The sequence below is a fragment of the Megascapheus bottae genome, chromosome 16 (assembly GCF_031878675.1).
Source record: "Megascapheus bottae isolate mThoBot1 chromosome 16, mThoBot2.hap1, whole genome shotgun sequence".
NCBI classification, from domain to species: Eukaryota; Metazoa; Chordata; class Mammalia; order Rodentia; family Geomyidae; genus Megascapheus; species Megascapheus bottae.
In genome coordinates this window covers 11,448,521-11,462,433 of record NC_143524.1, presented here as the reverse complement: position 1 = coordinate 11,462,433, position 13,913 = coordinate 11,448,521, and the positions used below count along the sequence as shown (strand labels likewise).

Below are 13,913 nucleotides of genomic sequence, written 5' to 3'. Positions count from 1 at the left end.
TTTTCAATCTGCAAAAATGAAGTTGGAACGACAATTTAACATAATGCATTCTTAATATCTCTGACGGTTTGGGGACATAATAAGTCCTAATGCCTTTTTGCCTGTGGGTGAAATGGACAAATAAATGATCCTGAACCTCAAGCATCACTAAGTAATAGGACTTGTGCATAATCATCTATGACGTTTGACATGAGGACCAGCAGAAGGACGCATGGAAAAAAGGAGCAACTTGACTGAGTTTGTGCTGTTGGGGCTCACTCAGAGCCTTGCAGGTCAGAAAATATTATTCGTTGTTTTCTTGCTCATCTACACTGTGACAATGGCAGGCAACTTACTCATTGTCGTGACTGTGGTGGTGAGTCCAAGCTTGGATGGTCTGATTGATGTACTTCTTTTTTCATATATATTTTTTTATTGTAATTAATTGAAGGGTTACATTATATTCACCAGATAGAAGGTACATTACTTCACAAATATTGATACCCTTTCTCATGTCATGGTCCCCATTTCCCTCCTCCCCTTCCCCCATACAACTTGATTTCCCCCCTTCCCTCTCCTATTTCAAATAACCAATTAAGCATATATAAAAATATATTAGATAACAAGGTGAAATATTGTAACAATATGAAATAACCAATGGACAGCAAAAGAGATGAGAGATAACATAGTACATTAAGGACAACATTCACTCATTATATGGCTTTTGTTTCTATATCCTGGAGGTCCTTACATTTAGCGTAATACTATATGGCCTTATGTATCTAGATTTGGTTCTATTGTGAATCTATGCCAGGAGAGCCCAAGGTTTCTACTGATTATGACAAATGACAAATGAGAGAAACCATTGAGCCTATGTTCCTTTGATTCTGGCTTACTTCCCTTAATATGATTTTTTTCTAAATCTTTCCATTTCCTTACAAATGGGGCCATGTCATTCTTTCTGACAGCAGCATAGAATTCCACTGTGTATAAATACCACATCTTGTTGATCCACTCATCAACTGAGGGACATCTGGGTTGGTTGCATATCTTTGGTATGGTAAATACTGCTGCAATGAACATTGTTGTGCTAGTGGATTTAGTATGTCTTTGTTTTTGGACGATTGGGTAAATGCCAAGTAGTGGAATTGCTGGGTCATAGGGGAGTTCTATATTTAGTCTTTTGAGGAACTGCCATACTGCTTTCTATAGTGGTGGTACGAGTTTGCACTCTCACCAACAGTGTAGTAGTGATCCCTCCTGGCCACATTCCCTCCAGCATCTGTTGTTATTAGATTTCTTAATCCTGGTCACTCTAACTAGAGTGAGGTAGAATCTTAGAGTTGTTTTGATTTGCATTTCTTTAATGACCAGAGATGTGGAGCATTTCTTCATGCATCTATAGGCCATTTTTATTTCTTCTTCAGAGAAGACACTTTTTTAGTCTTTGGCCCATCTTTTAATGGGATTGTTGTTTCTTTGGAGATTAGTTTTGGAGTGATTCAATTTTTTGAGCTGTTGATATATTTTAGATATGAGGCCTTTGTCTGTTGTATAGTTAGTGAAGATTTTTTCCCACTCTGTAAGCTTTCTAGTTAATTTGGTAATTATGTCCTTTGCCATACAGAAGCTCTGCAGTTTAATGCAGTCCCACTTATCCAGCCTTTCTCTGATTTGTTGTGTTTCTTGGTCTAATTAAGAAAGTTTCGGCCTGTGCCAAGGAGACCTAGAGTATCTCCAATTCCTTCTTGTAAAATTTTCAGTGAATCGGCTTTTACTTCAATGTCTTTGTTGCATTTGGAATTATTCTTGGTGCAGGGTGACAAAGAAGGTTCCAATTTGAGTTTACTTCAGGTGCTTAACCAGTTCTGCAAGCAACATTTGTTGAAGAGGCTGTCTTTCTTCCATCTCGATGTACTTTTTCTGGGCTATTTGTCTTTCATGGATGCTATTTATTCAACCACGGGTACTCCAAATATGATTATCGACTTACTATATGAGAAGAAGACGATTTCTTTCCGAGCTTGTATGAGCCAGCTCTTTATCGGACATTTGTTCGGTGGTGCTGAGATTTTGCTGCTGGTTGCCATGGCTTACGACCGCTATGTGGCCATCTGCAAGCCCTTGCATTATCTGATGATAATGAATCAACGGGTGTGTGTTCTGCTGCTGTTATTAGCCTGGATTGGGGGCTTTGTTCCTGCAGTCCTCCAACTTCTCTTTGCTTACAATCTTCTTTTCTGTGGCCCCAGTGTGATCGACCACTTCATCTGTGACATATATCCTCTGTTAAAACTGGCCTGCACGGGCACCTATGCTATTGGGCTCACGGTGGTTGCCAAAGATGGAGCCATTTGTGTAGTCATCTTTATGCTCTTGCTGATCTCATATGGGGTCATTGTGCATTCCCTGAAGAATCTTAGCCAGGAGGGAAGCCTTATCAACCTGTGGCTCCCACATCACGGTGGTAGTCCTCTTCTTTGTCCCTTGAATTTTCATGTATGTGAGACATGTGTGTGAAAGACTAATTTTATTTCCAAAACTGCCAGCAAAATCGCCATTGTGAAGCCAATGACTCCTGATTTCTACATTCAAATCATTATTTATTGAGAGCTGTGTTGAAGTCTTACTTTGTGATTGCTGCTTCATCATGATGACATAACCTGTCCTGTGCTGGGTGTGGTATGGCAGTGAAAGGAGGAAGCAAGTGGACTGGTTTAATGATAATTTAAATAAATATATGTGTACGTATTGATATATGCATTTATATATACACTTCTAACTGCAATCAATCTTATAATGGGAAATCATTTGTGGTTAAACTCTGTAGATCAGAAATAATCTATTGTCATTAAACATTTTTTTCTAATGCCAATTAGCGGCTTTATCTTGGCAAGACTTAAGTCTTTATCCTTTCGGGACTTTTTCTAGATGAAACAATTAGGGAATAACTTCCTGTTAATGAGGAATTGCTTTATTTGAATGTGTTACATTTAATCTAGTAAGCCAATTGATAATGGACCTTATACCTGCCTTTATATAAAATAATGACAATCTTTAAGAAGCTCTGGGCTGTTTCTGAACATATAAGTGGAAGAAATATTTCCCTGGAAGAATAATGAAGAGGGATTTTTCAAACTCCTATTTCACCTGTTCTGGAATAGATCTTCAGTTACTATCTACTCTTCCTAGGTGTCCTGTCATATCAGTGTGTGCAGAAGGCTACAGAAAGACTCAATGTGATAGAATGGAAGTAGAGAGTTTTAGAAATGCTTTTGATTTAACAAGAAAGGATTGAAGAAAATGCTATCTTAATGGAGGCTGTGATGGCAAGAAGACCTGGCTTCTCCAGAAGTGTCAACTCCTTCCTACCAGTTTCCTCCTCTACTCCTAAATCTCTGCGCGTGGAATCCTCTAGCTGACGTCTAGCCAAAATGTATTTCTTCACAGGTAAATATTCTGCCAATGTGAATATAAGAAGATAGAACTATTCTAGTAGAAACGAATCTGTTGTATATTTGTGGTCCTCTAGCAACTACTTATATACCCTAAAAACTAAAGAAAAAACATTAGATATTATGTGTTCCAAAGGAACAAACTATGAAATAGATGTACATGGAATTTCATTGAGTTGTAACAGATTACTGAGCTAGCAGGTGACTTTTTGCAAGAAGTAGGAAATTCTGTTTGATTATAAAGCATGGAAACTATTGGCAGACTGGAAAAGGCATGGCTGAATTGTTGTCGAATGGAAAGGATGTTGCAATTATCCAACTGATTTTTTTCATGCATAATCATAATTCTCCATACAAAGGTAGTCAAACTAGTGGTTTTTTCCTTGACTGTGCTTTTCCTTATTAAATCTGTAATCTGCCATTCTATTTCTGATCACTAGGACTTAGAAAACTTAATATATAAACCATTTCCCACTACCCACTGTTTCCCTTTTCAGCTTAGTTTAGTCCCTTCTCTTTATCTAACTTTCCCAAAGAGATCTGAAGAAGACCATTTCCTTACAAAGTAGATCATAATTCAATAGTTGTTAATATTCAGGAGTTCAGTTCAATTTTATCAAGCACAGAGAATCAGGATAGTGAACATAAAATGTGTTATGAAATGAATAAAAGAAACTTGGCAGTTGACAGAATTACAGTTCCTGAAAAGTGTCACAGGACCAAGAAATATGTGCTGCAGGTATCCACATGCTAAATACTCATGCACTTATTTGCTGGTAGAAAACAAATACCACTATCTTGAAATTTTTGGGGGGGAAGTAGTGGAGTTTGAACTCAGGGCTTCATGCTTGCCAGGCTATTACAGTATTAAGGAGTAAAACATGAAACTCAAGTTTTTATAGGTTACTTTTGGAATAGATCGTGCTTCCTGCACTGAAATGATTCTGAGCCATGAGCTTCCTACAGTTTAGGCTTTCTGTCTTCACTGGGATCACAGGCATGAACCACTGCATCAGGTTCCGTGTTCATAGAAGAGTCTCTCAGAACTTTCAGCCTTGGTAGACCTACTATAGTCATCCTAGTGCCAGGCTTCTTTCTCAGCTTGGGATGGCAAGTGTGTCCCACCAAGGCCAGCGACGGTGTGAAGGGGGATGCCTCACACTTTTCTGCCAGTAATGGACTTGAAACATCATTTCTTTACCTCCAGTTCTCCCAAGTAACTGAGATTACAGGCCAATGTATTGAGATTTAATAAGCAATTCACACAAGGATTGTTTGAGACACAACAGACCAAATACTGTGAAGAGTGGATGCAATTTTATACAGTGTGACTGGGTATCAGACCATTGTTTTTGATGCTGCACAGGTCATACTGAATACCATGAGTTATGAATACTACAAACTCAAAGAGAGAGGTGGTGGCATGCCCATTCATGTATTTAACACTAACTGTGGCACAAGAAGAGAGCTGGCTTTTTGATAGTAGTACATCCTTTACTACCAGGCTGTGTATGAGCTACAACCTATTTGAAATGAGACTTTGCATGGATGAATAATTGTTGGGCTTTGAAGCTTTTCTTCAGCATGAGATAATACTAAGCACTACAGGTAGAAGCCACATGAAACACATGGGAGCCAAATGAAATAATATGAAGAGTTGTGAACACGAGGGAATAGTTATTGGATGCATTAGACAAAAACATACACTGTGGTAGGTGGGTTCATCCATGGAGAAGATATAGGCAAAAACAGGAAGTGTGACAAATTTAACTTATGTGCCTCTTTCCAATGTCCTGGCAGGTGATGATCTCGTGTTGTCTCATCTCTGAGGCAAGCCTGATAGAAGAGTTCATGATGACAGAGAGGAACAATGTCACAGAATTTGTCCTGCTGGGCCTCACTCAGAATCCTGGTGGGCAGAAAGCACTCTTTGTCCTGTTTCTACTCATCTACACAGTGACAATGGTGGGTAACCTGCTCATCGTGGTGACTGTTATCTCTAGCCCTTCCTTAGGGTCCCCGATGTACTTCTTCCTGACTTACCTCTCTCTCATGGATGCTGGCTATTCCACAGCTGTCTCACCCAAGTTAATCATTGACCTACTCTCTGATATCAAGACTATTTCTTTACCAGCTTGCATGGGCCAACTCTTTACAGAGCACTTCTTTGCTGGTGCCGAGGTCTTCCTTCTGGTGATAATGGCCTATGATCGCTACGTGGCCATCTGTAAGCCACTGCACTATTTGACCATCATGAATCGACGGGTTTGCATCGTCCTGTTGGTGGTGTCATGGGTTGGAGGGTTTGGACACTCTGTGGTTCAGCTTGCCTTTGTGTACAATCTCCCTTTCTGTGGTCCCAATGTCATTGACCACTTCATCTGTGATATGTACCCACTGCTGGAACTTGCATGCACTGACACCTATATCATAGGTCTCACTGTGGTTGCCAATGGTGGCGTCATCTGTATGGTCATTTTCATTCTTCTCTTAATGTCCTATGGTGTCATCCTGAATCATCTCAAGAATCACAGTCAGGAGGGGAGGCGCAAAGCCCTGTCCACCTGCAGCTCCCACATCACCGTGGTGGTTCTGCTTTTTGTTCCCTGTATCTTCATGTATGTTCGACCAGTCTCCACCTTCCCCATTGACAAGTCCATCAGTGTCATTTTCATGGTCATCACACCCATGTTGAATCCTTTAATATACACCTTGAGAAATCTGGAGATGAAAAATGCGATGAGAAAGCTCTGGTGTAGAAATTCAGCTACAGATAGAATGAGAAGGCACCTCCCACACTGAATACAGCTGGTATCAAATCAGAAGCAGAAAGTCTAGCTAGATCTTTCAAGAGCTGTGGTAGTCATCTCAGTGCATCCTATAGAAAACCATTGTATTTTTGCAAAATCATTAAAGGATCCTCTTCTTTGAGATTAAGATGTTTCTTACAGAAAACTAGGGAAGATGAATAAAATGAATAGGTAGTTATAAAAAGTGAAATGCAGAATATGTAACTAAGCTCAATCTCATGCTGTTTCCTTAATTTTAATGAACATGTGACTTCAGATGCACTTTTTTATTAATGCTGAATACAAGCTTTTTGAAAAGTCAATCTTTTGATTTTGGATGACCTTTAGATAAATGTTTGGAATAAAAGAATAAAAAGAAAGAATTGATCAAGTGGAAAATATTTTTCTTCAGTTTTGTAGTAGTCATTTATTAGAAAATTGACATTAGTAGGAAAGTTATTATGAAAGGAAAACTAAAAAAGTGTGCTGTTAGATTTTAATATTTCTTATTGTACTTGCATAATTACCTTTTGTAGTTGCATTGTGCCCTTTCATTGTTATAAGAATGCATATGTATTTTTAGTGTCTGAACTCAGATTGTAGATAATATTTGTTGGAGAGCTTAGTGACTTAGGCTCTTTTCCACATACTTGGATATGGTGCTGGGTTTATTGTACATTCAAGGATAGCTGGACTGAAGTCGGAGTCTCTCTCTCTCTCTCTCTCTCTCTCTCTCTCTCTCTGTCTCTGTCTCTGTCTCTCTGTCTCTCTCTCTCTTTGTCTCTCTGTCTCTGTCTCTCTCTGTCTCTCTCTCTCTCTCTCTCTCTCTCTCTCTGTCTGTCTCTGTCTCTCTCTTTGTCTCTCTGTCTCTCTGTCTCTCTCTGTCTCTCTGTCTCTCTCTCTCTCTCTCTCTCTCTCTCTCTCTCTCTCTCTCTCTCTCTCTCTGTCTCTCTCTCTCTCTCTCTCTCTTTCTCTCTCTCACCAAGCCAAATAAATTGAGATATTAGCCCTGGAAAATTTTGTAGAGTGTAGTGCAGTTGATGATGTAAATTAGTTGTAATTTTTGTTTCTGTGGGCAAGCTAACTTGCAGGAAACTAATCTGAGCTGTAAACATATTGTTTTGATTTTCCCTAGTTTTTGTAGCCATTTTCCACTTCATTATATAACAGTTGACTGAATAGATTTAAAACGTCCCAAAGTGTAATAATTTTCTACTATATCCTGATATATAAACTTTTGGATAAATACCCAAGTGTGGTAATCACTAGATCATAGTTTTTTTTTTGAGGGATCTCCAAATTGTCTTCCATAGTTGTTGAACTTGCTTATTGTCCAAGAACATATATAATAGAGTTTCTTGTGCTCCACATGCTTGTCAGTGTTTGTTGTATGTTTGGTTCTATTAATTCATAAATTTCCAATGTATTTTGCATCATTTTGTTTTATATAATTTTTTGGAAATTAGTTGTTGAAAAATATGAATTTCATAAGTACTGAGGCCTGTATTGCAATACATAGTCTTCAATGATGATTTTATTGGTTGTGCTGATGTGGACAAAAATAAGCTTCCATACACTTTTGGTGGAAATGTAAACTTAGTCAGTCATTCTTGAAAGCATCATGGAAGTCCTTAAAAAAGAACAAACTAAACCTAGAAGTACCCCATGACCCGGTATTCTACTTTTTGACATTTATTCTAAAGATTCTAAACCAGAGTACAGTAAAGCCATCAGTACAACCATGTTCACTGCAACATTAATCACCATGGCCAAGGTAGGGAATCATTGCAGATACTAATCGGATCAAGAATATGCAATGTATATACACAATGGAATTTTACTTAGCCTTTATAAAGAATGGTACTAAATCATTTGCAAAGAAATGGAAAGACTTGGAAAAAATACGTGTTGTGCAAGGTAAGTCAAGCCCAGAAATGCAATATGTGGAAACTAGAATTAATTTATCAATTATAAACATTGGGGGTGATTCTTAAGAATGTGGCAGATTCAGAAGAGTGATGTAATTCATTAGAAAAACTTACTTACAATCCAGCAACATCAAGAAATGTACTGGAAAGGGGATTGATGGGATAAAAGAAGAGAGGAGGAGGGGGAAGATGCTGTTATAGTATTTAATGTATATTGTACAAAGTTAAGGGAAAAGTGTAGTTTTGTGGACGATGGGGAGAATGATGAAATGGGTATTGTTGATCAAGTTTCATTGTTTGTATGCTATTTTGTTGAATGGCAATTATTTTGTGCAACTACTGAAAGATAAAAATAAAATTAATATCCTACTTTTTGTTAATCTTTGTTGTAATTTCAATCATCCCAGCTAGTATTCTCCTCGACTTGCCAACTCCTGATCTTATGAGATATTTGAGATATTTATGATTATGACAGCATGTGACTTTTCTTTATGATTTTAATTTGAAATTCTTGCTACTGAGACTCAGTATATTTTTTCATATATTTAGATGAAATTTAGTTATTGGTCTTTTCTAATTTCTCATTTTCAGTAATTTTTAATTATCCTATTTTATTTTGTTGTTATTTTACTGCTGCTACTGTGGTATTGATTTCAGGGTCTTGCACTTGTAGCCAAGCACTGTGCCACTTAGGTTACCCTTACAGAACTTTGTAATGTTAAATTGTAGTATATAAATTTAATGCTTTTCTCAGACTTTTGAACCATATTCCTTAATTACTTGGATTACAGACATGAACCATCATGACTATATTATTATTTATTGAGATGAATTTTTGCTAGCTCAATAAAATTCCACACATGTACACACACAGACCTAGACACATGCAATCTACATTTTAAAGTTCATCCATCCATTATGGGACATCTGGAGTACTTCTTTAACTTGGCTATTTATCATGGGTGTGTAGATGCCTTTGCTATATCCTATTTTACAAACTTTTAGATGAATGCCCACATGGACCTGAGGATCATTTGATTTTGGTCTTGTGAGCAATTTCCATATTATTTCCCATAGTTGCACGATTTCCTCAGCTGTGTTTCACCATCCTTTTTCATAAGTACTCTTCATGATGGCTTTTCTAACTGGAGGTTAGATGGCATCTCAACATATATATATATATATATATATATATACCTATATATAGGTATATATATATGGTGTTGTTTGTTTGTTTGTTTGCTGTGTGCTGGTACTGGGAATTGAACTCAGGGACTGGATGCTGGCCAATAATTTTTGGCTCATGGCTGACACTCTACCACTTGAGTTATAACTTAATTTTTTGGCTTTTTGCTGGTGAATTGGAGATAAGTGTGTCTTAGACTTCTCTGCACACTCTTTTAACTGTGGCTCTTAGATCTCAGCCTCCTAATCAGCTAGGATTACAGGAATGAACCACTGGCGTTATAGTAATTTTCATTTCCTGTTTGACCAGAGATGTTCAGCAGTTCTTCATGAATTTTTTGATCATTCAAATTTCTTCTCATTCTGAGACATCTCTATTTAGCTCAATTTCCCATTTATTGATTGTGTTATTGGAATTTTGGGTATATCTTTTTTTAGTCTACTAGTATATTCTTGGAATATTCTTTCAAGTTGGATTTAATAATATTTCCATACATATGTCCATATCATAAAACTCATATGTTTTAAATCAAGAAACTTAAATTTAGAAATTTCCGTGCCACTTGATATTTTTCCTGATTTGTCCATTCTTTTTTCTTGGCAAGCTTCAAGTCTTTTCCCTTTAGGCTTTGTATAAGGGAAGAAATATATTCATGAGAGATTACTTTATTTGAATGTGTTCCAAATATTCTAATAATCTCTAATAACTTTTGCCTCTTCCATATAAATTATGGATGCTCTTAAAGGCTTTATAGTCTATACTTGCTCACATAATTAGAAGAACAATTTTTGTGGTATAATCAATAAGTTTCTTGAAATCTCCAGTTCATCCCGTATCTGGAGTACCTATCAGCTGGTGAATGCACCACTAGTTGTCTAGCTTTAGTTTTATATCCATTGATTCTTCCAGGAGTTTGTAGAAGGCCTCAGTTTCTTGGGGAAAAGGAAGGATGAAGGCATATGTATTTCATTGGGAATGGTGAAACAAGGAGACTTTACTTACGAAAATGCTATTTGAATAACTGAAAGATTGGAGATGTTTTTGCTTCCACTTGTGAAAAACCCTTATTAACTGTTTTTCCAAGGGATTTCATTCTTTAATACAGAGAGCTTGATAGGTAGGCACTTAAATGTAACATTTCAGAATAACAGCTTTTTAGATTGCTTCAACATACTGATAGAGAAGATGAAAATTATGTAGCTCATTTCATGTTGGTATATTGTTTATCATGTGATCTATGAATACTGGACTGGAATAATTTCCACCTAGCATGTAATTTTTTTTGCAGTCATACCACCACAACATCTAAATTTTCCATTGGAAATTTTTATTATCAGTGGAATGCTATTGTGATATAAAGAATTGTGACATCTTTATCATTACACTTTTTTTTTGTCAGTTCTGGACTTGAGCTCGGGGCTTGAGTAATGTCCTTGGACTTTCTCAAGGCTGGAGCTCTACCACTTGAGCTGCAGCACCATTTTCAGCTTCTTTTTTTCCTTTGTATGTGGTGCCGAGGAATTGATCCCGGGTCTTCCTGCATGGTAGGCAAACACTCTACCACTAGGCCAAACTCCCGGCCCCATCTGTCCACTTTTTAAAAGGCAGATAGAGACCCTAAAACCTGCATGGAAATATGGTAACAGTGGATTACTGAGCTATTTGTATTTCTTTTAATGAGTCCCATTTTATTATGTGTTCCATGTTCAAACACAGATGAAAGAGATATTGAACTACAATAAATGGGAAATGCATTGATTTTTAAGGTCAGGTTAGGACTTTTGAGTTCATAAAACAACTGATATTGCCTACCAAGTAAAATTTCTGTAATATATTCAAATATAACTAATGTCCTAAAGACATATGTTCTTATTGGAAACCTCTGAGCTGTATAAACAAAGTTAGCAAAACAGAGAAATTAATTTGAATGTATAAAATAACTTTGGCTTTAGTGTTATGCTTTATTTGATTTTGATTTTGTGCTTTTGCCATTCTTGAATAAGAAATGTTGCAAAAGCAACAAATAAATGGAGTTTTTATTACCTTATTTTATTGGTTAAAATATGTTTCATAATGTATAGTTGCTTTAGAAAAATTTGAATTTGGGAATTTAATTTATGTAACATACTTTAATGTAACTGTTCTGGGTATATGATACCATCTTTTGTTGGTGTGTATCTTAAGATAATCCTAGCAAATCTCTCATTATATGTGCACATTGGAACCCATATTCAGAGAAGTACCTCTTCTTCTGAAACTCAGAGATACTTACAAAATTATTGTTACAAAGTATTATGTATAGCAGTTGTTTTTGCTTGAAAAATCTCTGGTTTAATTTTATTAGATGTTAACTTACCATTAAGTATTAGCAAACTAAGATGGAATACTTCATCATTCACTAATTTTTACACAGATTTTACTCTACTGAGTAAATGAGTAAGCCAGCCAACAGGATGGTTATCCTGATGTAGCTTATCACTGGTGACAGAGAATAAACAAGGCAGGAAGTAAGACACAGCACAAAGAAAATTTGCCATGGATAATTCTGTAGGCTGACGTTCTCCCACAGGTGTGTGTGCCTCTATCACATTGTGACTTTAGAAATGACAGACTTTCTGAATCAAATGGAAGCTGTAGTGGTGTGAAACATGCAGAAAAATCTTAACAGATGGCGTCTAAGGAAATTACAGACTTTCTCTGCAGTGTTGTTGTCTGCCACCAAATTCTGTGCAGAGAATCTTTTGCTAGATTCTAGTCAAAATATATTCATTCACAGGTAAGTTTGACCCTTATTTTCATGTAAAACAATCTTATTTCCTAATGAATACATTCCATACCATGCCCCCAAAAGTATGCATCCGTGATTGGTGAAGTTGTGCTCTTAGTTAATTGACAAGCCTGCTGATGTGCTATTCTGATTGATATTCACAGTCCAAGAGCAGTAATAGCAGATATTTTAGTTAGATTTTTGGAAAGATTTTTTATTAACACTTATTTTTACATCACATTTCAAATGTCATGTTTAACAAGCAAGTATTTAAGAAGGGAATCGCTATATGCAATCACTGGCACATGGATTTTTTTAGTTAGATTTTTTTCAGATAGTAATTGAGGAACAGCCTGAATGTAATAAAAGCAAAAATCATAAAAAAGAAAGTATATGTATAAACACAAAATTGATGCATAGATTATATTTTTACCTTGGAGTTTAACACAAGCTGTATTTCCCCAGAATCCTCATTATTCAACACTGTGTTACTCTCTCTACTTCCAAGGGTCTCGTGGCTCCATTTCAGTACACAATGACTGTGAAACATAGCATTATTTCGTTACTATAGTTTTTATATCATATGTAGTATTGATTGCTATTTTTAAGTAATGAAAATAAATGATTAGAAAGAACTATTAAATAATATTTGAGAAAATGTCAACACTATAAATAATGATAGGGCTGCCTGTAAAATGTAGATAGTTGGATTGGAAAGGACTCTTTTGCTGTCTTCAATCATTATTTTTTTAGTGCTCCAACTGACACATATTAGTATTTACCATTAGAAAAATCTCAGCTTTTTTGTCTTCTCACAATGAATTTGGATTTAATGTTTCCTATTTGTGAAGTAAGGCTTAGAGTCTTATGTATAAAACCATGCATACTATTTACTATCTCTTTTCAGTTTCTGTTTTATCCATTCATATTACCTATCTTATACTAAGAATTCTGAAAGAAAATATACTGTGTTCAAGTGAACTAGTTAGGAAAAACCATGAGTTTGTTCAGATTGTTAAAAGAATTTGCTAAAGCCTTTGGGTAATGAAGGCAAATGTGTTATAAGCCTGAATGTCATGGATAGAATAATTTTTCCTGGAATACCTGACAGGTAGAATTGTAACAAGAAATTTATGTAAGAAGAAACATCCTCAATACTTATCTAGCTATTTCATATAATCTAAATCCATGACTTAAGATTTAATGAGCACTTGAGAAAGACTGAGCATTCTTTGTACCAATAATGACCACCTAATGCAAAGTGGAATGAAATCTGATTCCATGAAATATTTCAAAATAACATTCAGGAAGATATTTAAGTGTTATTTTTGGTGCTCTGCAGATCAAAATTAGGCCTCACAACTAGTAACAACTCAAACAACAGACACATGGAGTCCTTTTATATGAGAGTTAACATATCATCATGAGAGAGTAGATTTGTTGATAGTAAAACAAAACAAAACATTTTTATAGACATCATTGCTGAATTTTTTGCCACTATGTGTTTGTTAGTTTAAATGAGGAGTCAGATGTTTTCATGTATTTGACTATTTCATACAAATTATAAGGCACAGAGATGCTTTTTAAAATCTTAATCACAAGCACAATCATCTGAGGAGATAAACAATTGTCAAGGAAAAGAATATTGGGCTTCCTGGAAGAGGAACTCCGTAATTAAATGTTTCCTGTGATTAGATCTCTGTAGGAGAAAGATGGGTATATACTCTAGGACAAAATGGATTTATGGTCTTGTTCACAATTTTATGGTAGGTTCTGAGCTTTCATCTCACAAGCCTTATAGAAGAATAA

The 13,913-nt window shown here is 36.1% G+C and overlaps 1 protein-coding gene and 1 pseudogene across 1 annotated transcript; both read left to right on the top strand.

Annotated features, from left to right (window-relative positions):
• Nucleotides 1–211: 211 nt before the first annotated feature.
• On the top strand, nt 212–2,545 carry LOC150052837 (olfactory receptor 4A15-like; annotated as a pseudogene).
• A 2,740-nt stretch (nt 2,546–5,285) lies between these two features.
• On the top strand, nt 5,286–6,236 carry LOC150052836 (olfactory receptor 4A16-like). The gene has a single exon (XM_090347682.1). It carries the CDS (start codon nt 5,286–5,288, stop codon nt 6,234–6,236), a length of 951 nt encoding a protein of 316 aa, XP_090203808.1.
• The last annotated feature ends 7,677 nt before the right edge of the window (nt 6,237–13,913 follow it).

Bases quoted from the DNA above. Each gene is read 5' to 3' on its own strand.
- LOC150052836 (XM_090347682.1), top strand. From the start codon at position 5,286: ATGATGACAGAGAGGAACAATGTCACAGAATTTGTCCTGCTGGGCCTC.